The 26,975-nt window shown below is 36.0% G+C and overlaps 1 protein-coding gene across 2 annotated transcripts; it reads right to left on the bottom strand.

The window, feature by feature from the left end:
- Positions 1 to 8,176: 8,176 nt before the first annotated feature.
- On the bottom strand, positions 8,177 to 18,986 carry TLR4 (toll like receptor 4). Of its 2 annotated transcripts, XM_043990356.1 has the most exons (4): positions 18,796 to 18,986; positions 14,910 to 15,076; positions 10,259 to 11,307; positions 8,177 to 10,159 (listed from the first exon to the last, which is right to left on the bottom strand). In XM_043990356.1, the coding sequence occupies exons 1-4, from the start codon at positions 18,880 to 18,882 to the stop codon at positions 9,063 to 9,065; spliced, it is 2,400 nt and encodes a 799-aa protein (XP_043846291.1). In that variant the 5' UTR covers positions 18,883 to 18,986; the 3' UTR covers positions 8,177 to 9,062. The 2 variants fall into 2 exon arrangements, with proteins under 2 accessions (XP_043846291.1, XP_043846290.1); XM_043990355.1 differs by having other exon boundaries at positions 8,177 to 11,307.
- Positions 18,987 to 26,975: the final 7,989 nt, after the last annotated feature.

Below are 26,975 nucleotides of genomic sequence, written 5' to 3'. Positions count from 1 at the left end.
TTTGATGTGGGCATACCATGCTGGTGGTAATTTGCATTGTCTCTGATGTCTCACAATTGATTCCAAAGTACTTCAGAGAGACCTTGAACGTGTCCTTGTATCATTTCTTCTTTTTTTTGCTCTTTTTTATTGTAAAAAGTATATTATTATTTTCTAGTTATATTTAAAGATAGTTTACAACATTTGTTTTCCAAAAGATTTTTCGTTTCAAATGTTTCTCCCTCCCCCGTCCCCAAGATAGAAAGCAATTTTATATAGGTTATATATGTACAATCATATTAAACATATTTCTGCATTAGTCATGTTGTGAAAGAAGAATCAGAACACAAGATAAAAACCTCAAAAAAGAAAAAAAAACAAAGTAGAAACAGTATGGCTCAAACCGCATTCAGAATCCACAGTTCTTTTTTTTTTTTCTGGATGTGGAGAACATTTTCCATCATGAGTTCTTTGGCACTGTCTTGGATCATTGCACTGCTGAGAAGAGCCAAGTCTATCACAGTTGGTCATCATACAATGTTGCTGTTACTGTGTGAAATGTTCTCCTGTTTCGCTTAGTTCACTCAGCATCAGTCCACTTAAGTCTTTCCAGGATTTTAAAAAATCTACCTGCTCTTCATTTCTTACAACAAAATATTATTTTATTCATATACTATTATTTTATTCATATTCATATATTCAATGTGGTATTCATATACCACAACTTTTTCAGCCATTCCCCAACTGATGGGCATTCTCTTGATTTCCAATTCTTTGCCACCACAAAGAGAACTGCTAGAAATATTTTTGTACATGTGGGTCCTTTGCTCTTTTCTATGATCTCTTTGGAATACAGACCTAGTAGTGTTATTCCTGGGCCAAAGGGTATGCAGAGTCCCATAGAACTTTGGCATAGTTCCAAATTGCTCTTCAGAATGGTTGGATCAGTTCACAACTCCACCAACAATGCATGTGTTACAGTTTTTCCATAGCTTCTCCAACATTTATTATTTTCCTTTTTTGTCATATTAACCAATCTGATAGGTGTGAGGTGGTACCTCAGAATTGTTTTCATTTCTCTAATAAATAGTGTGCATTACATTTTTTGACCTTTGCATGAACACTTGCCTTCTGTGAGTTTGTCTTTTGGGCAAATTTACATTTTTTTTATTTATTTTACTTATTGTTTTTGGTTCCAATCTCTATCCCTTCTTCCCTCCCTCCCCACAGTGGCAAACAATCTGACATGGGTTATACATGTATGATCATGCAAAACATGACCATATTTGTCACTTTTTACAAGAGAATTAAATAATAAAAATGTAAAAAAAAAAGGTAAGAATGTGAAAAATAGCATGCTTCAGTTTGTTCCTTCAGTATCAGTTCTTTCTTTGGAGGTAGATATTATGTTTCATCAATAGTCCTTTGGCATTGCCTTGGATCATTGTATTGCTGAGAATAGTTAAGGAATTCACAGTTCTTCACCAAACAGTATTGCTCTCTCTGTGTACAGTGTTCTTTTAGTTTTCTCACATCCCAATACATCGTTTCATACATGTCTTTCCAAGCTTTTCTAGAGTCATTTTGTTTGTTATTTCTTATTGCACAATAATATTCCATCACCATCATATGCCATAATTTGTTTAGTCATTCCCCAATTGATGGGCATTCCTTTGATTTCCAATTCTTAGGCACCACAAAAAGAGCTGCTATAAATATTTTTGTACAAATAGGTCTTTTTCTCTTTATTGGGATGTCTTTGAAATATAAACCTAGTAGTGGTATTTCTGCATCAAAGGCCATGCAGAATTCTATAGCAGTTTGGGCATAATTCCAAATTGCTCTCTAGAATGATTGGATCTTTTCACAACTCCACCAATATTGGATTACCATTCCTGCTTTCCCACATACCTCCAACAACCAATATTTTCCATTTTTGTTATATTTGTCACTCTGTTAGGTGTAAGGTAATACCTCAGAGTTGTTTTAATTTGCATTTCCCTGATCAATAATGATCTAGAATATTTTTTTCCATATGATTATAGGTAGCTTTGATTTCTTTGTCTGAAACCTGCCTGTTCAAATCATTTGACCATTTATTAGTTGGGGAATGACTTGTATTTTTAAAAATTTGATGCAGTTCTTTATATATTTGAAAAATGAGGCCTTTATCAGAGATATTTGTTTCAAAAATGCTTTCCCAATTTTCTATTTCCCTTGTAATATTGATAACATTAGTTTTGTATTTGCAAAAGATTTTTTAATTTTATATAATCAACATGACCTATTTTACATTTAATTTTATTCTCTATATCTTCTTTGGTCTTAAATTCTTCCCCTGTCCATAATTTGATAGATAAATAATTCTATACTCCCTTAATTTTATATGGTATCATCCTTTATGTGTAAATTATGTACCCATTTTGACCTTATTTTTGTATTCGATCAGAGATGTTTGTCTTTACCAATTATGCCATACTGTTTTCCAGTTTTCCCAGCAGATTTTCTTAAATAAAAAGCTTTTGTTCCAAAAGCTTGGATCTTTGGGTTTATTATATGCTAGATTACTATAGTCTTTAACTATAGTGTAGTTTCTATCTATTCTATTCTACTGACCCACCTCTCTATTTCTTTGCCAGTACCAAATTGCTTTGATAATTACCACATTATAGTACAGTTTGAAACATGGTACTGCTAGACCACCTTCCTTTTTTTTTCATTATTTCCCAAGATATCTTTGAGCTTTTGTTTTTCCAGGTGAATTTTGTTATTATTTTTTCTAGTTCTATAAAACAATTTTAATAGTTTAATTGGTATAGCATTAAATAAATTAATTAACTTAGGTATGACTGTCATTTTTATTATATTGGCACTGCCTACCCATGAGCAATTAATATTTTTCCAATTGTTTGGATATGACTTCATTTTTGTGAAAAATGTTTTATAGTTCTGATTATATAATTGGTGTGTTTGTCTTGGGAGATAGACTCCAAAAGTATTTTATATGGGCCACAGTTATTTTAAATGGAATTTATCTTTCTTTCTGATGTTGCTGGACTTTATTGGTAATGTATAAAAATGTTGATGATTTATGTGGATTTATTTTGTATGCTGCAACTCTGTTAAAGTTGTTAATAACTTCAAGAAGCTTTTTCATTTATTTTCTAGAATTTTCTAAGTATAACATTATATCATCTGCAAAGAATGAAAGTTTTGTTTACTCATTACCTATTCTAATTCCTTTAATTTCTTTTTCTTCTCTTATTGCTATAGCTAACATTTCTAATACAATATCAAATAATAGAGGTGATAGTTGGCATCCTTGCTTTATCCCTGATTGTATTGGAAAGGCTTTTAGGTTATCCCCATTACATATAATACTTGCTGATGGTTTTAGATAAATAGTACTTATCATTTTAAGGTAAGGTCCTTTTATTTCTATGCTTTCTAGTGTTTTTAATAGGAATGGGTGCTGTATTTTGTTAAAGGCCTTTTCTTCATTTATTGAGTTAATCATATGATTTCTATTGCTTTTGTTATTGATATGGTCAATTATGCTGATAGTTGAAATAAATCCCACCTGGTCATAGTGTATGATCTTTGTGATATATTTCTGTAATCTAATTGCTAGTCTTTTATTTAAATTTTTGCATCAATATTCATTAGCACAATTGGTCTATAATTTTATTTCTCTGTTTTGGCTTTTCCCGGTTTGGGTATCAGCAGGATATTTGTCTCATAAAAGGAATTGGAAGGACTCTTTCTTCACTTATTTTTCCATAGTATTTGGGAGTAATTGTTTTTTAAATGTTTGGTAGAATTCACTTGCCAATCCATCTGGTCCTGGGGATTTTTTCTTGGAAAGTTCATTGATAACTTGTTCAATTTATTTTTCTAAAATTGGGTTATTTAAATATTTTATTTCTTCTTCTGCTAATCTAGGTAAATTACTAGTAACAAGAATGAAAGAGGTGAACACACCACCAATGAAGAGAATATTAAAAAAAAGTATTATGTTTCCACATATGGACATTGCAGTGCTGGCTGGTAGAGAACCTTTGTTTTCTTGGTGATATTTGTTAGGCTAAAATTACCACAAGCAGCAGAGAATTGATCCATACTTTGTCGCATCCCAGCCTCAGAAGATCAGAGGAAAGATAATTTAGGAATTATTTGAATACCTGAAAGCCAGTATAATCTATTAAAGAGCCTAGAAAACATATTTTAAAAGATTATCAAGACACTGAATTATTTCATTTAAAGGTTTGTTTTCAGTTTTACAAACTGTTTTCTCACACTGACATTTCACTTTTAAATGTCGGACTTCCATGGTGCAAATTGATTGGTTCTTTCAGCTCATTGATAAGCTCAGATTATTTTGCCATCTAGAAAATTGGGTAAATTCTTTGTGTTTCTTCAGGTAATGTTTCACTAGTGCTAATGTTAACTATAATTTTAAAATATCCTCAAAGCACAATTCTTTTCCTTATCATTTTGGTTATATACTTGCTATAACCCATAAAAAAGATAGTTTCTTTTCATTGATACTTTTACAGAAATTCAAAAGTAAATTTCCCTTACAGGAAAAAAAAAAGATTATCAAGGAAAGCTGTCCTATTTTTGTATATCCAAAGTAGAAAATAGAAAATGAAAGAATGTATCTATTTTTCCCTGAAAGAGATACCCAAATGAAAACTCCCAGGCATATTATAATGAAATTCCAGAGCTCCCAGGTCAAAGAGATAATAATTCAAGTAGCCAGAATGAAACAATTCAAATACCACAGAGCTACAGTCCTGATCACATAGAATTTTGCAGCTTCCATATTAAAGGAACAGAGGGCTTGGAATATGATATTCCAGAAGGCAAAAAAGCTAGAATTACAATGAATAATCTATTCAGCAAAACTAAGTATAATCCTTCAATAGAAAAATGTATATTTAATGAAATAGAGAAATTTCAAGCATTCCTGATGAAAAGATCAGAGCTGAATAGAAAATTTTACATTCAAATATAAGACTCAAGAGAATATAAAAAGGTAAACATGAAAGTAAAATCATAAGAGACATTAAATAAAGATAAACTGTTGGGGCAGGTAGATGGTGCAGTGGATAGAGCACCGGCCCTGGAGTCAGGAGTACCTGAGTTCAAATCCGGCCTCAGACACTTAACATTTACTAGCTGTTTGACCCTGAGCAAGTCACTTAACCCCACTTGCCTCACTAAAAAAAAAAAAAAAAAAAAAAAAAAAAGAAAAGAAAGAATGATCCTCTTTAAAAAAAAAAAAGATAAACTGTTTACTTCCCTATATGCGAAGGTGATGCTTGTAACTCATAAGGACTTTATCATTATTAGGGCAGTTATAAGGAGTCTGCATAAACAAAAGGTATGGGCCTGAATTAATTATGTTGTGATGATTTTAAAAAATGCAAGTGAGGAAAAAATGCACTGATAGAAAGGGGAATGGAGAAGTAGAATGGAGACATTATTCTTATATAAAAGAGGCATGCAAGGAAGAACTTTTACAATGGAAGGGAAAATAGTGGGGGAGTGGGCAATGCTTGGACCTCACTCTCATCAGAATTGATTCAAAGAGGAAAGAATGTATATATATATACACACACTCAATTGGATATAGAAATTTACCTGACTCAATATGGAATTAAAAAGAGGAGGGGATAAAACATATTAAAGTGATAATAAGGGGAGGGCAGATTAAAGGAGGCAATGGTCAGAAACAAAACAATTTTTTGGAAGAAACAGGATAGAGAAAAAAAGAGAGAAAGGATAAACATAAAAAGATGGAAGGAAAGATACATAATTATAACTGTGAATGTGAATGGGATGAACTCACCCATAAAACAGAAGCAGATGGCAAAATATATTAGAAACCAGAATCCAAAAATATGTTGCTTATAAGAGACGTATTAGAAGCAGAAAGACATATACAGAGATAAAACAAAGAACTGGAGCAGAATCTATTATGCTTCAGCTAAAGTAAAAACAAGTCAGGGTGTCAATCATGTTCTCAGACAAAGCAAAAGCAAAAGTGTTTCTAATTAAAACATATCATTAGGAAAACTACATTTTGCTAAAAGGTGCCATAGTCATTGAAGTAATATCAGACATTTTTACAGCTTTTCTCTGATAAAAATTTTATTTCACAAATATATAAGGAATAGAGTCAAATTTATTAAAAACAAAATCCATTTCACTATTGGTAAATTGTCAAAGGATATGACCAGTCAGTTATTGATTGTCAGATGAAAAAAATGCTCTAAATTACTATAGTTTAGAGAAATGCAAATAAAAGGAATTCTGAGGTACCACCAAATACCTATCAGAAATGGCAAGTTCTGGAGGAGATGAGGGGAAATGGGAACACTAGTAAACAGATGGTGGAGTTATGAACTAATCCAATCATTCTGGACAATTTGGAACTATGTTCAAAGGGCAATATAACTGTGCATAACCTTTGACCCAACCACCACTACTAGGTCTGGGCCTCAAAGAGATGTATGTATGTATGTATGTATGTATGTATGTATGTATGTATGTATGTGTGTATGTGTGTGTGTATGTATGCATGGAGCTAGAGATAGAGATAGAGATATAAATTAAAGCAGCTCTTTTTTTGTTTTGGTAAAGACTGGAAATTGAGGGGATACTCATTATCAACCCGGGAAATGGCTGAACAAGTTGTGGCACCTGATTGCAACATACCTTTGAGTTATAAAAACTGATGGCGGGGGGAGGGAGAGATTGTTCCAGGAAAACAACAGCAGCAGCAGCAGCAGCAGCAACACATTTGAAGACTTATATGAACTGATACAAAGTGAAGTGAGAGGAACTTAGGAGATAATTGTGCACAGTAACAACAATGTGGTAATGGTGATAAACTATGAAAGACTCGGTAATTCTGATCAATACAATAATCCAAGACAATTCCAAGTGATTCATGATGAAAAAAAAAAATACTATCCTCTTCCAGAGAAAGAACTGATGAACTCTGAGTGCACATAACTGTCTTGCCTTTTTGGGGGGGCGTGGAGGGGTGAGGCAATTTTGCTTGTGATTTGCCCAGGGTCACACAGCTAGTAAGTGTCTGAGACCAAATTTGAATTCTGGTCCTCCTGACTAGAGGGTTAGTGCTCTAACCACTGTGTCACCTAGCTGCCCCAACTTTCTTGCTTTTACATTTTTTAAGATATAGGTAATATGGAAATATGTTTTGCATGACTTAACATGTGTAATTGATATCATTTTGCTTGTCTTCTCAGTGGGTAAAGGAGAGCCTAAAGGAAAGGAGGGAGATAATTTAAAATTAAAAATTAAAAAAAAATAATAAATTATTAAATTATTAAAATATATTTTCAGGTTCATAAACTAAGGAAAATATCTTCATTTCAATATGATTGGTTTTATTTATAATGAAAAATTTTTTCTGAAAAATGCATCTTTATCTTCTACCAGATTGCCAAAGATGATCTTGACATACACAAAAATGTTAAAGGCCCTAAATCTAGTACAATTTCTTATTTTATAGATGATGAAATCAAAGTTCAGAGAAGTTATATGATTTGACTAAAGTTATAAGGTAAGTGGAAGAGGTGGGATTTGAACTGAGGTCCTTTGACTCCAAATATAGTGTTTGTTCCACAGATAAAAAACAAAAATACAGAGCTAGATTTGACCTTATGGATTATCCACTCTCCTCACTTTACAAAGGTTTTTTTTTTTATTTTGTATATGAGGAAACTAAGTCCCTGAATGTTAAAGGGACATGTATAAGATCACACAATAAGTAGCAACCAAATATGCATTCCTCATTGTACTCCGAGAATCTCAGAAAGAAGGAAAACTCTAGAAGTCAGCTGACACAATCCCCTGCCTCTTGGCACTATGATATTTAGATCATGACAATTCTATGCAAAACTCTTTCTAACCTAAATCAAGGATGGTTATTCTAGACAAACAATTTTAATGCTACAACAGGGATAATTTAGTAATGATTTCTATAGCACAGAGTATACACTTCAAAAATTATTATTATTATTATTATTATTATTATTATTATTATTATTATTATTATTATTACTATTATTATTATGTGGGGCAATAGGGGTTAAGTGACTTGCCCAAGATCACATAACCAGTAAGTGTCAAGTGTCTGAGGCTGGATTTGAACTCAGCTCCTCCTGAATCCAGGGCCGATGCTTTATCTACTGTGCTACCTAGCTTTCCCCCAAAATTATTTTTTTAAAAGCATTTATTTCCAGAATCACTTTTTTTTTCTTCTTCAAAAAATGGAATCTAGCTTGGACATTGCCTCTTAATCTTTGTGCAACTATTTTTAGAAAGAAAAAAGAGACTGAATTATCTGAAATATTTGAGAATATTATATTTTAGTGTAGCAAAATGGTCATAGATCATGAAAGATGAAAAGATACTAAAAACCTCATTTCATGGAAGAGTTAAGAAATTAATAGAAATGAAATAACATGTTCAAAAGCTCAAGCTAGTTAGTGGCAGAGCTGTTGTCAGAACCCAGATATATCTATTTCATAATTAATTTCTCCTGTGATGCAGTAGATAGAGTACTGTTCCTGGAATCAGGAAGATCTGAGTTCAAATTTGACCTCAAATACTACTTATGCGACCCTGAACAAGTCATTTCACCCTGTTTGCCTCAATTTCCTCACCTGTAAAATGAGCTGGAGAAAAAAATGTCAAACCACTTTAGTATCTTTGCCAAGAAAACCCCAAATGGGGTCACAAAGAGTCAGACATGACTGAAAAATGACTGAATGACAAGAACAAAGTTTCTATTTCAATGTTAAACCTCTTGGATTATTTTGAATACTTGTATTTAAAATACAAACTTGATCTTTTTTTTTCTTAATCTGAACAATGGAAGGATTGGACTACATAGTGTCCATTGTCCCTTCCTACTCTAACATTTATGTGACTCAGTGTCACATTGAAATACAGTAAAGAAGGCCAAGAAATATATACACTTATGAATAAAAGAAAATAGCTTATACTCCTTTCTTCTCCTTTCAGCTGTAAGTGGCTGATGCCAGCTACCTGGCCCCCTGTTCTGCTGCTTCTTTATAACTGCTTTTTTTGCCATCTAGCAATGCTTTCCTCAGTCGTCTCCAAAACACATGTCTACCCAGACTAGTGTCCTCCCATTCCAGATAGGTGTTTCTGCGTAGCAGTCGATAGAGTTCTACCTGTTGTCGTAGCAGTGACTTTTCCACTTTCTGTAGCATGATAAAGATGATCCCTGCCTGGCTGCCCAGAAACTGCCATGTCTGGGCAATTTCATACTCAAACTTGCACCAGCGGCTCTGGATAAAGTGCTTGGAAATCACCACAATGACCTTCCGACTCTTATGGAAACCTTCTTGGATAATGTTGGCAGCAATAGCCACCCCAGGGATAAAATCTCTGTAGTGGAGGCAGAGTTGGAATGAAGGAACACCTTCTTCGAGGTTTTTCACCAATTCCTTCCTCACCCAATCCTCATCTTGACTAGAATAGATGACAAAGGCATCATATGTGCTTTCCCCTCCACCAATTTTTTTGCAACCAGCAAGCAGCACCAGGTGGAAATAGAACTTATAGACCAAGGCCAATATCAAAAGGACCACCATTATGCCCAAAACAGATACAGCAATGATGGTCTTTTTCATATGACATGTTAAATTGTCAAATAACACCACAGAGACATCTTTCATATAATAAGGGGTCTGGCAAGTCATTGGCTTAGATATATTCAAGAGCTGTATATTCTCTTTGACCCACTGAAAGAAGATCTGATGGTCACACACACAGTCAAAAGGATTTCCAGAAAGATCAATAGAAACCAGGGTCCTTGGCAGTTTATGTAGATTCTGACCATCCAGGGCTGTGATGCTATTGTAACTGAAATTCAGGACTTGGAGGTTTGAAAGAGGCATGCAAATGAGGGGATCAAAAGTCTGGAGGTTGTTATGGCTAATATCCAACACCTGGAGTTGAAGTAGGGAATTCATTGTCGATAGGTGTACTTGTTCTAGTTGACAGTAGGAAATATTTAGTGAGACGAGCTCACTCAGGTTCTTGAAGATGTCAGGTAGGATGTTGTCCTGGAAAGAGTTGCCAGCCATTCTTAGATGTCTGAGACTGTTCAAACCTGTGAAAATGTATTTAGATTTGATATGAGAGTTCGTGTAAGAAATATCCAGGTACTGAAGATTTGTGAGTGAGAAAAAGACAGGGAAATCATTCTGACCTTTCAGTGTACAATGTTGAAGATCCAAAGATACTAGGTTCTCAAGGCCCATAAAGTTCTTACTCAAAATGATGTGGGCATTGTAACTCAGATTCAAATATTTCAGCTTGGGTGTATCAAATATATTATCTGAACAGCAGGACAAAACATTCAGAGCATTTTGGCTGAGGTCCAGAAGCTCCAGACTAGGAAGTTCCAGATCAGACAAAGTGGTGAGATCTTTGTGGCGTGTAATCCGGAGTTCTTTAAGGGAGGGGAGAGAGGTAGATGGAAAGTAAGGCAATATATCAAAATTACAGTTAGTGAATACCAAGGAGAATAGCTTAGGGAATATTGGTAGGTTAGTCAGCTCCTGTAAGGGAGCTGTAACCAGATGGAGAACTGAAACATTGACTAAACATTTGAAAAATCCATTAGTATCCGAAGGGAATTCAGAAGGAGTAACCATCCGAAATTCATCAATGTCCACCTCACACAACCCATCGAGGATGCCATTCTCAAAGTTTTCTATTTGGATTTCATTTTTATAGTTTCCAAGGACCAGCTTATCAACTTGTAAGCCAGTCATTCCCCTAAGACAAGCGTCCATGATTGCTGAGGTATGAAAACTATCTCTCAGAATTAGTCCAGATAAGTGAATCCCCTTCAAGACACCTGGATGGATATATTGAATAGGATTCTGGGAAAGATCCAGGGTGAGATTGGGATTCAGTTTTATAGGCTCTAAATCTCCATCAGAAATATTTTTTATCTGATTCAGGTGAAGGTCCAGATGCTGAAGGGAGGTAAAACTGGCAAAATAATTGGGTAACTGGAGAGAACTGATGGAATTATGTCCCAGATATAGCTCCTGCAGGGTCATGAGATGTCCAATGGGAAAGTCCTCCAGAGACACGAGATTTGTTTCTACAACAATCAGCTTCTCTAACTTTGGTAGACCATAGAAGGCTCTGAGACCCAGACTCTGGATTGGGTTTCCCGTCAGGATCAAAGTGGAGAGATTACATAGGCCCTGATACGTGTCATCCTCAATCTTCTGAATATCACATCTGCAAGGAAGAGGGTATAGACACTTTGTTTGTGTGGAGGAAAATTCTAGGAAAGAATCCTACCAACCCAGCTGCCCATTACAGATGTGATACAACAGGTGAATGTGCCCCAGCAGAGAGATCAAACAGGCAGATATTGCTGGCACGGCATTATCAAATCAGATGCATGAGCAGACACAGTATTATCACACTGGCAGTACAGACAAACACACGATTATCACACCAGGCATACAGAGGTAGAAAACTCAGCAGAAAAAAAATCACGTGAAGTCTAAACAGAATTCACTCTTGTGGTATGAGAAGCTGGGAAATGGAATGGCCCATGACTGAGAACTTTGTGTAGAAAATAGAGATAGATGTTAACCTTGTTCCATGCCATAGATACACAGGAATGAATAAGCCTATGAGTGATTTCCATGACTACACAGGTCTATGATTCAAAACAAAACAACTTGTCCATTCAACCCACCCCTTCAAAGAAATATGCAGGTAATAATCATTAGCAAACTTGGCAAGTTGGATGAATCACAGAACAAATGCTTATTTACCACTAGAGAGAGGAAACATTTTGTAATTGAAAGTGAAAATGAATTAGGAATTGAGGCCTGACTTTCAATTTTTTCCAAGTTTGTTACTAACTTTCCTGGAGTGACCTTGGGTAAAATTACTTCACTTTGCTGTGTACTAAGTCTCTTAAAGTCATTCTTAAAGACATTCAAATTCTAAGGTTCTTTCCAACCTTTTCATTCTGAGTTTTAAGGGCTTTGTGTTTTAATCTTTTATAATCAAGGTTCTAAGTTAAGTTCTAGCTCTATCTGGCATCTAGGTGGTACAGTGGGTAGAGCATCAGATCTGGAGTCAGGAAGACCTGAGTTCAAATCCATCCTCAGATACTTAATAGATTTTGGACTTAAGTTTGTTCCCTAATCTGTGTCTGACTCAATTCCTTCATCTGTAAAATGGGAATAAGGGTAGCACGTACTTTCTAGGGTTGTTGCGAGGACTAAATGTGATAATATTTGTAAGGAGTCTTTCAAAGTTTAAAGTGCTGATTATTGCTACCAGCATTCCAATTTCTAAGGTCCCTTCAATTCTGACATTTTTGATGTAAAGTCCTCCCCCTCAAAGAACTTATAACTAGTCTATGGCCAGATCCACACCAAAACTTAAAGTCTCTTGGTTAACAAAATGGAGTTGTCCTCCAAGCTTAAGGAAATAAACAAATAAACACACTTTTTAAACTGACTCAGAGTACAGCAAATCTCAGAACTGCTAAGGGAGTTTCCTAAATGTGTACAATATATAGCACAGTTAATAGACACAGTTAATGACAGGTAATGATACACTTAATGGACACTGTTAATGATTAACATAGTTCTATGAGAAAGACTCAATGTCGGACCTCATAACTTTCCATTGCTAAAGATCTAAGACCCGTGTTATTTCTTCTATCATCTGATCCTCAAGACATCTATTGAATAAAATCAGGGAAATGGTAGCAGCACCTTTTTAAAAAGTGAAGAAGCTTATTGAGGATTGAAAGAGTTAAGAGATGAAGCTCTCATTATGCAGAGCTATCCCACTTTGGAAGTAGTATAGGCTTCTCTGCACCCTTTACTCTTCCTTGCCATCAATATTCTTCAGTTAAGCTCATTACCAACTGGAAGAGAGACTCTTTCACAGGAAGAACTCTATCCACCTTCGGGTGAACATACTGATTTGCCTAGTCAAAATCTGTAACAACACAGCTCCCAGATGGAAGAACAACTGCCCTACAGAAGCTGTTCTTGATCCTTTATAAGCCTCTCATCTTATTTGGTTTGAATCAGAAACTGATACAACTGGGAAATATAAGTTCATGAATCACTTAGACTGAAGTCCTCCCCAGGAGAATTACCTACATTCCAGGGAAACCTAAAAAAAAACCCTTCTCTTGATTCTTCCATCACAAAGTTTTTCTCCTTCCTTTCTTACTCTCATTTCCCAGTCTGACAGTCACTTTTACCACTTTATGACCTTAGCCCCTTCATACTTGAACCATTGCAGCTGCAACTTCTAAATTAATTCTTTTCCTTCTCTCCAGGGTTTCCATCACCTTTTCCATCTTACACAAGCTCACAAAATCACTTTAGTTCAAAATGGGTCTGATTACTGTATTCCAAACTTACAGTGGCTTCCTATTGCTTACAGGATGAAATACAACTTCCTTAGTTTGTTTTTTCAAGGCACTTCCCTAATAGCTCCCCAAATTATAAAATGGCGGAGCTTTAGGAATATTGGACTCAGAGCCAAGGGAAACTTGTTTTGCATTCTGTCTCAGCTACCACGTTCTTGTTTAAGCTTTGGCAAACCACTATACTTCTATGACCCCCATTTCTCTCCCTTGAAAATGAAGAAACTATGTTAAATGATCTCTAAAGAATCAGGAGACTTGGATACAAATTTGGCTATAATGCTTACTGTTTCTATTGATGTCATTTAATCTCTAAGCATCAGTTTCCTTATCCATAAAATCAAGTTAATGATACTCAATGGCTTATTATGTGAAGAGCACATTATAAACCTTAAAGGGCTGTAGGAATACAACCTATCCTTATCTTCTACTACTCCCTTACACAAGCTCTTCACTCAAGCCCAATTTATATTCTCTGAACTTGCCTTGTAGTCTCTCACCTCACTTTATTCTCATCACCTAGAAGAATCCCCTCTTCTCCTCTTGCTGCCCTATTTGAATCCTAGAGCAGACACTTACTAGCTATATGATCTTAGACAAGTCATTTAATCTCAATCAATTTCTTTATCTGGAAAATATGGAAACTCTTTTGTACTATTTGTCTCCCAGGCGGTAATATCAAGAAAATAATTTGAAAACTTTGAAGCAGTTTAGAGGAATGAAAATCATATCACTATCATCACAGTATTAACATTGTTAATTATTAATAATAATCTTTACCACAAAATTATGCCCATCCTTCAATGCTCAGTTCAATGGAAAGTGATATCTTCCTACTTATACTATTTATTAGCATATTCTTTTTATTATACTTATTTTCTGCCTATTTTACCACCCAAGTAGAATAGAATTTCCTGAGTGAAAGAAATTTCATTCATCTTTCTTTCCCTCATAGAACCTGGGGCAAAAAAGAAATGTTTATGCTTTAATTTGGAAGGAAATTTGCAAACCATCCAGTCCAATTCGCTAATTTTTCAGATGAGGAAACTAAGATCAGGAGGTTAAATGACTTGTTCATTTAGCAAAGCCAAGATTCAACCTTCTATTTTTTAACTCTGTAGCTCTTTCCACTATACCATGGTTACCTCTGTTGAGGAAGGAAGGAAGAAAGGAAGGAAGGAAGGAAGGAAGGAAGGAAGGAAGGAAGGAAGGAAGGAAGGAAGGAAGGAAGGAAGGAAGGAAGGAAGGAAGGAAGGAAGGAAGGAAGGAAGGGAGGGAGGGAGGGAGGGAGGGAGGGAGGGAGGGAGGGAGGGAGGAAGGGAAGAAGAGAATGAACCTTAAACATTTAATAAGTTATAGTTAGTATTTGGGAATCTCACTTCAAAGAATGATTTCTAGAAGTGATAAGAATAAATATAGGGATCATTACCTGGACAAGTCAAGTATTCTCAGTCCATCAATCCTGGAAAAACTTCGTGGAGCCAAAGACTTCAATGGGTTGAAACTCAGATCCAGGTTCTGGGTGGATGAAGGTATATCCACTGGAACTTCAGAGAGATTTTGGTCCATGCATTGGTATTCAATGCTTGGAAATACCTGTAGCATTCACAGATAAACCTCTGATGTTTATTTTATGGAACAATCATGTTTATCTTAACTGCTTTGTTTATATTCATTCAGCCAAACCTGAACCAGGGGAAGTTAAAAAATCATGAGTTGTCTTCTATTATCTATGCCGTATATCCAGCTAGGGTTAAGGTGTTAAATATTGAATCGAATGTCCATAAACTCATCTCAATATTTGTAACTATCTTATAATTGTCTTCATTTCAGCTCCTAAATTGAAAGTTTGAACTTTTTTAACTTAATTTTTAATGAATATTTTAAAAGCACATTCTTCTTAACATCCTTAGGCAGGGAGTGATGCAAAAATTATTTCCCTCACTTTACCAATGATGAAACTGACACTCAAAAAGCTTCAAATGACATGCTCAAGGTGACAGACGTCATAAGCAGCAGTACCTGGTTTCAAACCTTGATCTTTTTGCACCAAATTTAGCGTCCTTTCCACTAAACCATGATAGTTCTTAAAGAGTCTGAGAAGTTTAAAATGGGAAAGACCCTTCTCCTAGAGTTCATATCTAGTAATTTTATTAAGTTCTTGTATAAATCTTTTTCATTTTGAATAAACTCCATGGATCAAGCGTAAGGCTGTAGAAGAGGAGATATGAATTTTCTTCTTGGCTTTCCAACAGAAAAGCTTGTGACCTGGAACAAGCCACTTCATATCTGGGGGACTCAGTTTTTCTTTGCTAATTGAGGATTGTGATGCTTGAAATAAATACCAGAAAAAGGTTATTTTAAATCATATAATTGTGAGATTTTTTATTGGTGGTAGTATTGCTACTAATAGCAACATTTATTTTAGGTGACTACCATTTTACTTTATAGTTTAAGTTCTATGAATGAAATTCAACTATGACATAGAGATCATGGCCTTTGACCTTTATTTTGATCAATATCATGGTAAAATGGAGAGAGACTTGGCCTAGGCTTGGTTTTATTTAATTTTAGCTCTTACATTATTAACTCATTAAGTGACCCTGGGCAAGACACTTTCTAGACCTCAATTTTCTTCTATCTTAAATCAACAGGGAATGAATTAGATGATACCTAAGATTTCTTTTCCATCTCTAAAATTCATGGTGCTAAGATTCTGTACAATTCCACCTTTACTTGATCTGGGGTCTAGCCTGATATTTTCTATGGTAGCATCCAGCTACCATATTCACTGTCTGTGATTCTAGTAAGCTCTAAACTTATATAATCTCTCTACTTGTCACTTAAATTTCTGGAAAGGCACTGTCCTATTGTTTCCATAATCTACTGATGTATGTATTACTGCCATTTATATGCAACAAATTAAAATTTTCCTGACCGCAATTTCGATGCTCTTTTTATTTCTGGATGTGTACGATATATTCTTCTATTGTGGTACAGTGTTTCCTTTTCCTTTGATCCAGATAAACCTAGACTTTTTTTTTTTTTGCTGGGCAATGAGGGTTAAGTGACTTGCCCAGGGTCACACAGTTAGTAGGTATCAAGTGTCTGATGCTGGATTTGAACTCAGGTCCTCCTGAGTCCAGGACTGGTGCTTTATCCACTGTGCCACCTAGCTGGCTCCGCTTTTAAACTTTTCAAAAGCATATTGAACAACCCAAAGTGTACCTGAGTGTGCCAAAGTATATCCCAAAGGAATCAGTTTGTATCTATGAAGAAAGAGTAGACCTTTAGCTGACACTGAGGGACATTATATGGGGTGCTTTTAAACTTTTATTACCCTGGAAACATAGAGTAGTTTCTAGGGAATAAAAAAACCCAGAAATTAAATATGTTATCAGCATATAGATTTATTGTTTATTAAGAGACAAAGCAATTCTATGAACCCCGTTCTGTTCTTACAGAATTATTCCTTTGCATAGAGTGTTGCCTAAATGGATTTCTTAGCACTCTAGGATGCAAAATAGTGAAATTCTAGTAATATCATTCCCACTTATCTTTTCTTGACCCTGATGTTCATAAAAGAAAAGAAAAATTATCCACAGCCAGATGCACACATGCAGAAAATGTTTATCTGCTTCCAATCATTTGCTGTGTCCTTGGTGTTCTTGGCTCCCAGGTTCCAGTGTGATGCCCTCAGCTGGAATCTACAGCTGGAATCTACTCCTTTCTGGGGAGGAATCACCATGGTGATAGCCTTGAAAAAGGCCAGAAAAATTCCCTGAATGCCAGACACTGGCTGTTATGATCTATTTTCCTTATCTTTCTCTCCTGCTTTCTTACCTTCTTCTTGTAGAAACCCAGATGAACAACCACAAGGAGAATGTCCAAATGTTTCAAGGGCTTCCATCCTAGCTTTCACTCAGAAATGACCAAAACTTGAATGTTTCAATCAGATGTTGTAATTAATCTTCTTATCTGAAACTTGGCTGCCAGCAATTTTTGAGGGTGGAGAGGAGAGTAAAGGAGGGGAATTTCAGCAGGAAGAATTCAGCATCTGAGCAACAGTTCCTTTTTTTCCTTTTTTATTTATCATCCTTCTTTTCTTTTCAAAAACTGTGAAGTTTCGAGAAACTTTTTATCCTTCCTATAATAACCATTCTATAACCTAATCTAAAAGAAAAGGTTAGCAGCCCAAATGGTCTCTAAGATATCTTCCACTTCTAACCCTTCCATTTCTAACACTCTATATTCAAAAATCCTTCCCCTATATTTCACAAGGAGGGTTCTATGATTCTTTTTCTTAAGGCCCCTTTCAGCTTTGATATGAAAAGACTCTAGGATTCTGTGTGCATATGGCAATGTGGTAAGGCATGGGGCGCACAGCACCAGGGCCTCCTCCTCAGAGGAATGTAATCCTGGCATCTGATTCCAATGCAACCTGTTAAGCCAGTGGACAGAAAATAGAAGTAAGTATGAGTCATAAATCAAATTGCTTTGTGAAACCAGTTCTCCAGCATTTTGTTTACAACAAAATGATCATTGGACCTACTGAAATGTCTTATGTTTAAACTGGTCGGTTTCTGGGTGAGGACACAGATAGAGAGAGCAGGGGAATTACAGATTGGAGTCTGGGCTTTAGGTTTTACTTTATACAGTCCATACAACCCAACAGCAAGGGGCATGAAAGTACTTCTTAGTATCAATAACAAAATAAATTTATGTTAAGCTTATGACATTAGAACACCTGGGACAGAGAGTCCTAATTTAAAATAGCAAACCACTAGAAGAAAAAAAAAATTCTGACAGCCTTCTGAAGTCCTAGCCCTATCCTACAACTCTCAGAATTTCTACTGAAATTACTATGTGGCTGAGGGTCCATCAGTTAGACAAAGACTAGGTTGCTGACTTTTAGCACCCTGGTCAAATCTAGATTCAGGCTGCTAGTCCCGTCAACATGGGTTAAGATCTTCTTTCTGCTTCTGTATGTTTATGACATTATGAAGTTCCTAGTTTTTGGCAAGGTAAATTAGATAAAAGTTTCTAGGGCCTTAGAGCATTAACTATAGAAGGAAGTTTAGCTCATCGAATGTAAAGTTTAAAAGAATTTTAGAGATCATCTAGTCCAGTTCCTTCACCTTATAGTTGAGGAAACTGAAGCTTAGAGAAAAAGTTCTTGCCCAGTGTCAAACATCTGCTTGGTACCCACGCTGGAAAGTATTAAGGTTTTTGAAAACAAAACAAAACATTTTCCAAGATGAGACAAGAGAGGGGGTAGGGTAAATCATAATGGTACAAAATCTTCTGGCACCTACCTCTATGCAGGAATGACAACTCCCAGGGTCCACACAGAAAAAGAAGTTTGTGCCTATAATCAGAGCCACAGCCATACAAGGGACCATCCTGGCATTTTCTGGGGGCAAAGGCAGCAATATGAACACATGGCAGCATGAATCCTCTTGGGCATGTCCCACTCTTGAAACAGAGCTTTCTTGCCCAGACTGGGTGCCCCACTGCAGTGAGTATGCAAACTGAAGCAGGGTAAAGAGTAGAGAGGAAGTGAGAGTCACCACATTAGCATTTTGGGACAATGTTTCTCAAATATTTGTCCCCTCTGGGACAGGAGAGGAAGTTAGAAGCAGATTAAAAAAAAAAAAAACAGTTTGTAAACCAGTGTTTGGGATAGCTTCAAGAGGAAGCTGGCTCGTATCCCAGGATGTAATCTGATATCCTTTTATCTTGATGAACTTGGGGAAAACACTGGGCAATAGCAGAACATTCCTGGGAACTACTGGCTATTGTGATTCTAGTTTTCTAGTTTATCCTTATTGTTTCTATTCAGTCATGCAGCTGGGTGTATGCAATTCTACATAACCCCATGGACTTTGTCTGTGGGGTTTTTCTTGGCAAAAAAACTAGTGGTTTGCCCTTTTCTTCTCCACTGTGTCCCCATTTTACAGAAGAGGAATTGCAGAAAATAGAGATTAAATGACTTGCCCAAGTTCACAGAGATAGTAAATATCTGAGGCCAGATTTGAACTCAGATCTTCCTTACTCCAAGACAAGTGCTTTATTTACTATACCACCTAGCTGCCTCAGTTCATAACCACTAATGATTATAATAATGATAATCATGGACGATGATAATAGTAATTTATTTGATTCTCAATAATTATGGGGCTGTTCAGTCCACCAACTGATTATAAATAATCTGGTGTCCCTGTTTCTCTACTTGATATTAAACTATTTATAGGCAACTTATCCTAAGGGACAGGGGAATGGGAATAGTTACATCTCCTCCAGGAGTTAGTTATTCATGGGAAGGTAAATCTTAGTTTTGTCATCATCAAATGAAAGGAGTAGACTAAATAATCTTTGAGCTCCTTTGTAGCTCTAACATCCTATTCTAAACTCTCTCTGTTAATGTCCCACATATCCTAGAATTCATTTAAGTTTAAACATTTCATGTCTTAAGGTCCCTTCTAACTCTACCTCTCTATGTTCTCACATTTTATGCCTTTAGGTTCCTTCCCGGTCTAATGTTCTGTATCTAAAAATTCTGTGTTTTAAGGAAAGCAGGAAAAGAAGGTCATGACTGAAACCCTAGTCATGGCTTTTAGTTTTAACATTTAGTGTTTTTTATTCTAATCAATAACCACTAGTTTGTATGCTCCTGAAGGGAAAAAAGGCAATCAATTCAAACTTACAGAATGAATAAATGAATGAAAGAATAAATGAAGAGAAATGACAACACTTTCAGCTTCTCAGCAAAACAAACAAAAAAGCAACCTGAACAAGTACTTAAGCCTTGTGGACCCCAAGACAGAAATGAGACAGAGTAAACAGGATGGAGGGCAACCTACCATGAAATCACACTGAAGTGGTTACAAACCAACAAAACATTTAAAGATCAGTGTTAAGACCTTTTAAATCATCTGCAAGAACAAACAGTATTAAATGACCAATGTCCAAAGACCGTCTTTCATTTCGTTTCAGCAATCAAAATTATAACCCACCCCACCTCCATGATATTTAAGACACTGGATGAAAAAAAAAAGCCTCTTACATGCAAAAGTATAGTTTCAACAGTGGATGGCTATTTAAAACTAAAGATAACATATCAAGGTTCAAGCCATCATAAAATAATCATCATCTCTGATATATTGCTGAGTTTTCACCCAGTTAATTGGATCAGCCTCATCTCACAAATGCGGCTCTCTTTCAGGTCCATGGAGAAATCTGGTTTAAAATTGCCACTCAGTGCTATTAGGGGCCTTAACATCTCAATTAACTAGTCAGCACACGGACAAGAAGAAAATGCAATGCAAAGGTGATTTTAATGTTCTGAGAGGGAGGAGGGGAATCATCTCCCCCACAGCATAGAGGCACATACTTTTCAATTTATGTGAAGGTCATTTTGAGGTTATATCAGAATCAAGTTCAAATGCCCTGGAATAATTACTAACAGTAATATAGCAATACTTAACCAGTGCCTTTATCCTAGGAGTACAGAAGACCTTACTAACTCATATTCTTAAAATCCCAAGGGCACTGGGAGGTGTCCAGATCTCTGTTTCTGACACGCTGAACAATTATTCCCTAAAGGCTGAGTCATGGAACACTCTAGTTTCTGAGGAATTGAAATTAAGGATTACTCAAGGCACAATTGAGAGGCACATATTGTATATAAACAGGCTTTGAAATAATGTAAACAAGGAATTACTAAGGAAAAATGATGGTACAAGATGTAACTAAAGTAATGAATATTAATATATGATACTTTAAAAGATGAGGGCAGCTAGGTGGCACAGTGAATAGAGCACCAGCCCTGGATTCAGGAGTACCTGAGTTCAAATCCGTCCTCAGACACTTAACACTTACTAGCTGTGTGACCCTGGGCAAGTCACTTAACCCCAATTGCCTCACTAAAAAAATAAATAAATAAATAAAAAATTAAAAGATGATGCAATGGTCACCTAATAAGAATAAGAGACAAAAAATAAGCAGTTTTAATACTCTATTGATTAAAAAAATACCTTATTGATATCCACCAGCTGCTAAAAGAATTCAAGGAAAAGCCCCAGATGTAGTTCTCGTGATAAAATTAGGAGAGAATATGTGTAAGATCCATCACATCAAGCTAGTTAGACCCTAAAATATATTGAAACTATTCTTGAGACTTGATTGGCATAAGAGTCTAAAAACACAGACTATTGACATCACTTCCTTAATATGAAGCAGTCATGAGAAACTTCAGGTGTTCTCTCTAATGCTTGCAAGGACTCAACTAGCAAATAAGGGCAAGGAAGCTTCATTAAGATGAATCAAGTGAATACTGTGAGCAAGGATGGATGTCTCTTGATTTGCTTCAATGGATGGAATATACACATAGATAAATCATAGATCCATTTGATAATCTATATGTTAACCACTTTGGCATATCTTCCTTCTAACATCTCATGTGTAGGTTATAGGTTGGTTTGTGACTTTATGGCCGTCTCATTCATAAATCTTAAATATACATATTCCTAGTTTGCCTAAATAGATTATTAGTCCAATATGGTATATATAGAGCAAGAGTTCTTAACATTAAACAAGTCTATGAACTTGTTCATATAACATATATCTTAATAGAATTATTTTAATAGAATTCTATATTTTGATAACTAATACAGTAACTATTTTAATATAATACATTTCCTTTATAGTACTGTATATTTTTTTGTGGGGAAATGTGGGTTAAGTGATTTGCCCAGGGTCACACAGCTAGTGTCAAGTGTCTGAGGCCGAATTTGAACTCAGGTCCTCCTGAATCCAGGGCTGGTGCTTTATCCAGTACACCACCTAGCTGCCCCCTGTATATTTTATTTTATGAATTTTTAAAAAAATTCTGAGGAGTCTATGACAGAAAGAAAAAAAAAGTTAAGAACCCCTGTTATGAAACAAAATTTTCTGAACTTTAAGACAGAAGAAATTCTGATTGACCATGGGTGAGTTGTTTACCATCTCTAAGCCTCACATTCTTCACCTACCTTATAGATTTGTTGTGAGGAAAGCACTTTATAATCCATATGAACGTACATATTTTATTCATTTGCATTTATTTTATTACATTCATGTCCCTTAGGGGCAGGGACCATGTCTTTGTATCCTCCCCAGGATGTTAGCCTAGGTTGAATAACTAGTAGGAACTCAATAAATATTTGCAAAAGGAATAAATAGAATCCTCAGGACATAGGCAGTGAAAGAAGTATTGGGCTGGTATATAGAATCAACTCAGAGGATTTGGAGCAAGAAAGGACTTGAGACAACATATATTACAAGCTCCCCGTAAAAATTAGAATACTCAGGCCTAGAAAGGTGGGGTGACTTGCCCAAACTCATACAGATAATAAATACAGAAGCTGAGATTTGGACCCATGTGCTTTGACTCCAAATTCTTTCCATTCTGACACTATACCATGCTGCGTTTCTGCAACATCACAGATGACAGTAGCTCTGTGACCTCACAGAAGCTATTTCCTCTCTTCAGTATCAGTCTTCTCATCTATATAAATGAATTAATTAGTCAGAACCCATTTTAGAAGATTCCCCTGATTTGACAATTTTCTTACATGGAGGTTGTATCAAAAGATACACAGATATAGAAGTTGTCAGGCTACAGAGATGTCCCTTAAGAAGTAGCAGCTACTTTCCACAATCCTCTAACCCTAGAAGGTACCAAACCATAGAAAAGAAATATTCAGCATTGGATATCTGCTCATCATAAATTGTGATATCGGGGGCGGCTAGGTGGCACAATGGATAAAGCACCGGCCCTGGATTCAGGAGTACCTGAATTCAAATCCGGCCTCAGACACTTGACATTACTAGCTGTGTGACCCTGGGCAAGTCAGTTAACCCCCACTGACCCACAAAAAAAAGAAAAAAAATAAATTGTGATATCTGTTAGAGCTGAGGGACCCACTCTGTTGCATGTGGTACATGTTTATGTTTCTATGCATGTGTAGGTGCATGTTTATGTGAGTGGCTTAAGTAGACATTAGGTAAATGAATTGAGATCTTGGTGGTAGCTATCATATAGAATATTTTCTCTACATTATAGTGAAGTATTAGGTGGACTCAGGTCTGGTTGATACGTACAGGCTAGAAGAAACAGCCATGGCTCCTGACCTGGATCTACTTTTTTTTTTTCTTTTTTTTTCAATTAATATGCATTAATTTTCTTCTTCCCACTTCCTCGCACTGAAGAAAAGAAAGGAAAGGAAGAGGAACAAAAGAGAATACTGTATTGGTCATGTCTAGAATCTTGAGCCTATCATTTCTCTCACAGGAGGTAGATAGAAAGTTTCATCTTAGGTAATCTGGAGTCATAGTTGCTCATTAATTAATCAGAATTCCTCAGCTTTTCAGAATACTTTGTTTTTCCAATATGGATGTTGTAGTACATATGATTTCTTGTTTCTTGTATTTTAGCCTACATCACTTTGCACTAGTGTCCTTAGGTTTCTCTGAAACTGTCCTTTCAATATCTTATGGCATAGAAATATTCTATTATATGCACCTATTCTAATTGATTAAGCCATTACTTGATTGGTTGACATCTCCTTACTTTCCAGTTTTTTTGTCACCAAAAATGGGGATGGAGTGCTATAAATATGGTTATATACATGAATCCTTTTCCTTTTTTATCTCTGATCTTTGAAACTAGGTAGCGTGTACTGGAGGGGGCAGCTAGATGGCACAGTGGATTAGAGTACCAGCCCTGGAGTCAGGAGTACCTGAGTTCAAATCCGGCCTCAGACACTTAACACTTACTAGCTGTGTGACCCTGGGCAAGTCACTTAACCCCAATTGCCTGACTAAAAAAAAAAAAAGAAAAAGAAAAAAGAGTGTACTGGAGCCAGCCTGAACTGACTCAGGAGAGATGATGATTTTTTTTTAATGTGATAATGCATACCTGACAAATTGACAAAGGCTACAATTAGGGCTTGAGTTATTTTGTTGATTATCTAAATAAACTTAAAGTGAGAGATGTTAATAATTTGGATTGAACTTTGTTGTTGTTCAGTCATGCCCAACTCTTTGTGATCCTGTTTAGGGTTTTCATGGCAAGGATATTGGGGTGGTTTGCCCATTCCTTCTCCAGCTCATTTTACAGATGAGGAAACTGAGGCAAATAGGGTTAAGTGATTCCTTTGGGTCACAAAGCTAGTAAGGTGTCTGAGGCCAAATTTGAACTCAGGAAGATGAGTTTTACTGATTCCAGGCCTAGTGTTCTATCAACTGTGCCACCTAGCTGTCCCATATTAAACTTAAAAGTATATTATAATATCCCCCCACTCCCGCACCCCACCATCCCCCCCATTCTTAAAATTTTACCAGCACACCCTGAGTATAGGCCTAGGACTATTATTAGTGTTGGACCAATTTCTCTGACAGTAATTTGGACCAAATTATCTCAAAGGCACATTAAACTCTCAACCTATGATGCTATCACTGTGTGAAGAATGCATGAAACCCCAAATTGAATACAGTCTCTAGAGGCAGATGAAGGTCCTTGACAAAAAGCCAGAAATTTCTTTAGTAAACTTTTGAGATAACCACTTTTGGTTTTCCCCTGGGGTTTCCCATTAGTACCTTCTAGTGTTTAATAGCAAAAATTAAGGTGTTCAGGAATTCCCATGTCATGAAACTCCATAACTCACGTAACAGCACATGGGGTTCATTATTTCCTAGTATCTTTGCTACCATAAATAATTTAGTTCTTAAAAGGTAAAAGAGCTTAAATGAGCTCATGAATAGAAGGGGAAACAATGGCTATACAGTAAAATGGCATCAATCAGATGTCTTTTTCCCATCAGGTTCAAGAGAAAATTCTGGTTTTCCTAGTTGTATTAGGAGATCTTACTGAAGGTATTTCATTTTAGATGTTTTCCAACCAAAAATGATGAGAGAGGGGACTTTCCAAAATCTCAGGGGCTTCTAAAAGAGACAAGCCAATCTCAGGTATAGAACCAACCCACAGACTCTACCACCTCTCTTGCCACTACCAGTTAAAGGCGAGAAATTGTCAGTAACTGAAGAGAAAAAACAAATAATTAAGACTGGCGCATAATGAACATTCACAGATAATTACTGGTAATATTCAGACATGGACCTTATGATTAATAGCAGTACATGTCATAAAGGTGATTAATGGAGGGACAGGCAGTGTACAGATAACATATAAATGATTAATAATGAAAGCTCCCTGAAGTACATGTGTGTGTTTGGGGAGGGGGGGGGGGGGAGGAAAGCTTGGGAGTTTTGATTTCTGACTCGATGCCAATAAGAGAATTGTATACAGTAGCCCTGTTATAAGAAAATTTGTGTGTATTTGGTGTGTGTTCTATGTGTGAAAGAGAGAAGAGACAGAAAGACAGCACATTTTTATTCACATACACTCAACACTCAACAGAAATTGTACATCCCACTTATCATATTCAATTATTAATCTTTCTTTACTAAAAAAATCACTGCATGAGAGATATATGTATATATATATACATATATACATATTTATACACACATTATATACATATATTTATATAGACATTTATGTGTATTAAATATACATGTGTGTATATATGTGTTTATATATATATATATATGTATATGTATACATACTTCTTTATTTATTTGTTTGTTTGCTTAATGGTACTTTACACCTTGAATTTAAGGAGGGTTAAAACCTTTAAAGGTTAAGAAACACTTGTGGCAGCTAGGTGGCATAGTGGATAGAGCTTCGCCCTGGGAGTCAGGAGTACCTGAGTTCAAATCTGGCCTCAGACACTTAATACTTACTAGCTGTGTGACCCTGGAGAAGTCACTTAACTCCCGATTGCCTCATTAAAAAAAATTTTAAAAGGGAGACACTGCAGATTATATGCCTAAATCAGATTATTTTATCTGGGCAGGTTTTTTCTTCTATTTTGTCATATTTATTTATTTATTGTTAAATATTTGCCAACTACATTTAATCTGATTCAGGTGGCATTCAGGAATATTGTGGGACCTACTTGACCAGAGTTGTGTGTCTGATACCTCTGACTTAGATTATGTGATAAAATAATAGGGTTTTGGGAATGCCCAAAGGCCCCCTCTAGGGGAATGATTGGTTTAGATTGATTGGATTGACTGACTTGGCTGATTAACTCACTTAAAGATAATTCAATTAAAAACCAACATCGGCCTCTCTTAAGAGGGTATGTTCTTAGAGGGTATGAAACTCTGACCTCAACATGGGACCACCCTCAAGTTCAGTAAACCATTAGATTTTCATGATGCTAGCCAATTAACTTTGAGCAGTGTGTAAGGACTGACTCTCCTACAGATGCAGTTACTCTCAGTTAGACTCTCTGGGAGGTGCTCTTGCAGCAGAGGACTTGGAGGGAAGATGCAAGTCCAGGCTGAACTCTATTCTCTCCTCTAGGCTTAACTTTCCGAGCCAGGT

This window comes from Dromiciops gliroides, chromosome 2, assembly GCF_019393635.1.
Source record: "Dromiciops gliroides isolate mDroGli1 chromosome 2, mDroGli1.pri, whole genome shotgun sequence".
Lineage (NCBI taxonomy): Eukaryota > Metazoa > Chordata > Mammalia > Microbiotheria > Microbiotheriidae > Dromiciops > Dromiciops gliroides.
The sequence above is the reverse complement of the archived record's forward strand: the minus strand, read 5'-3'. Positions and strand labels throughout refer to the sequence as shown.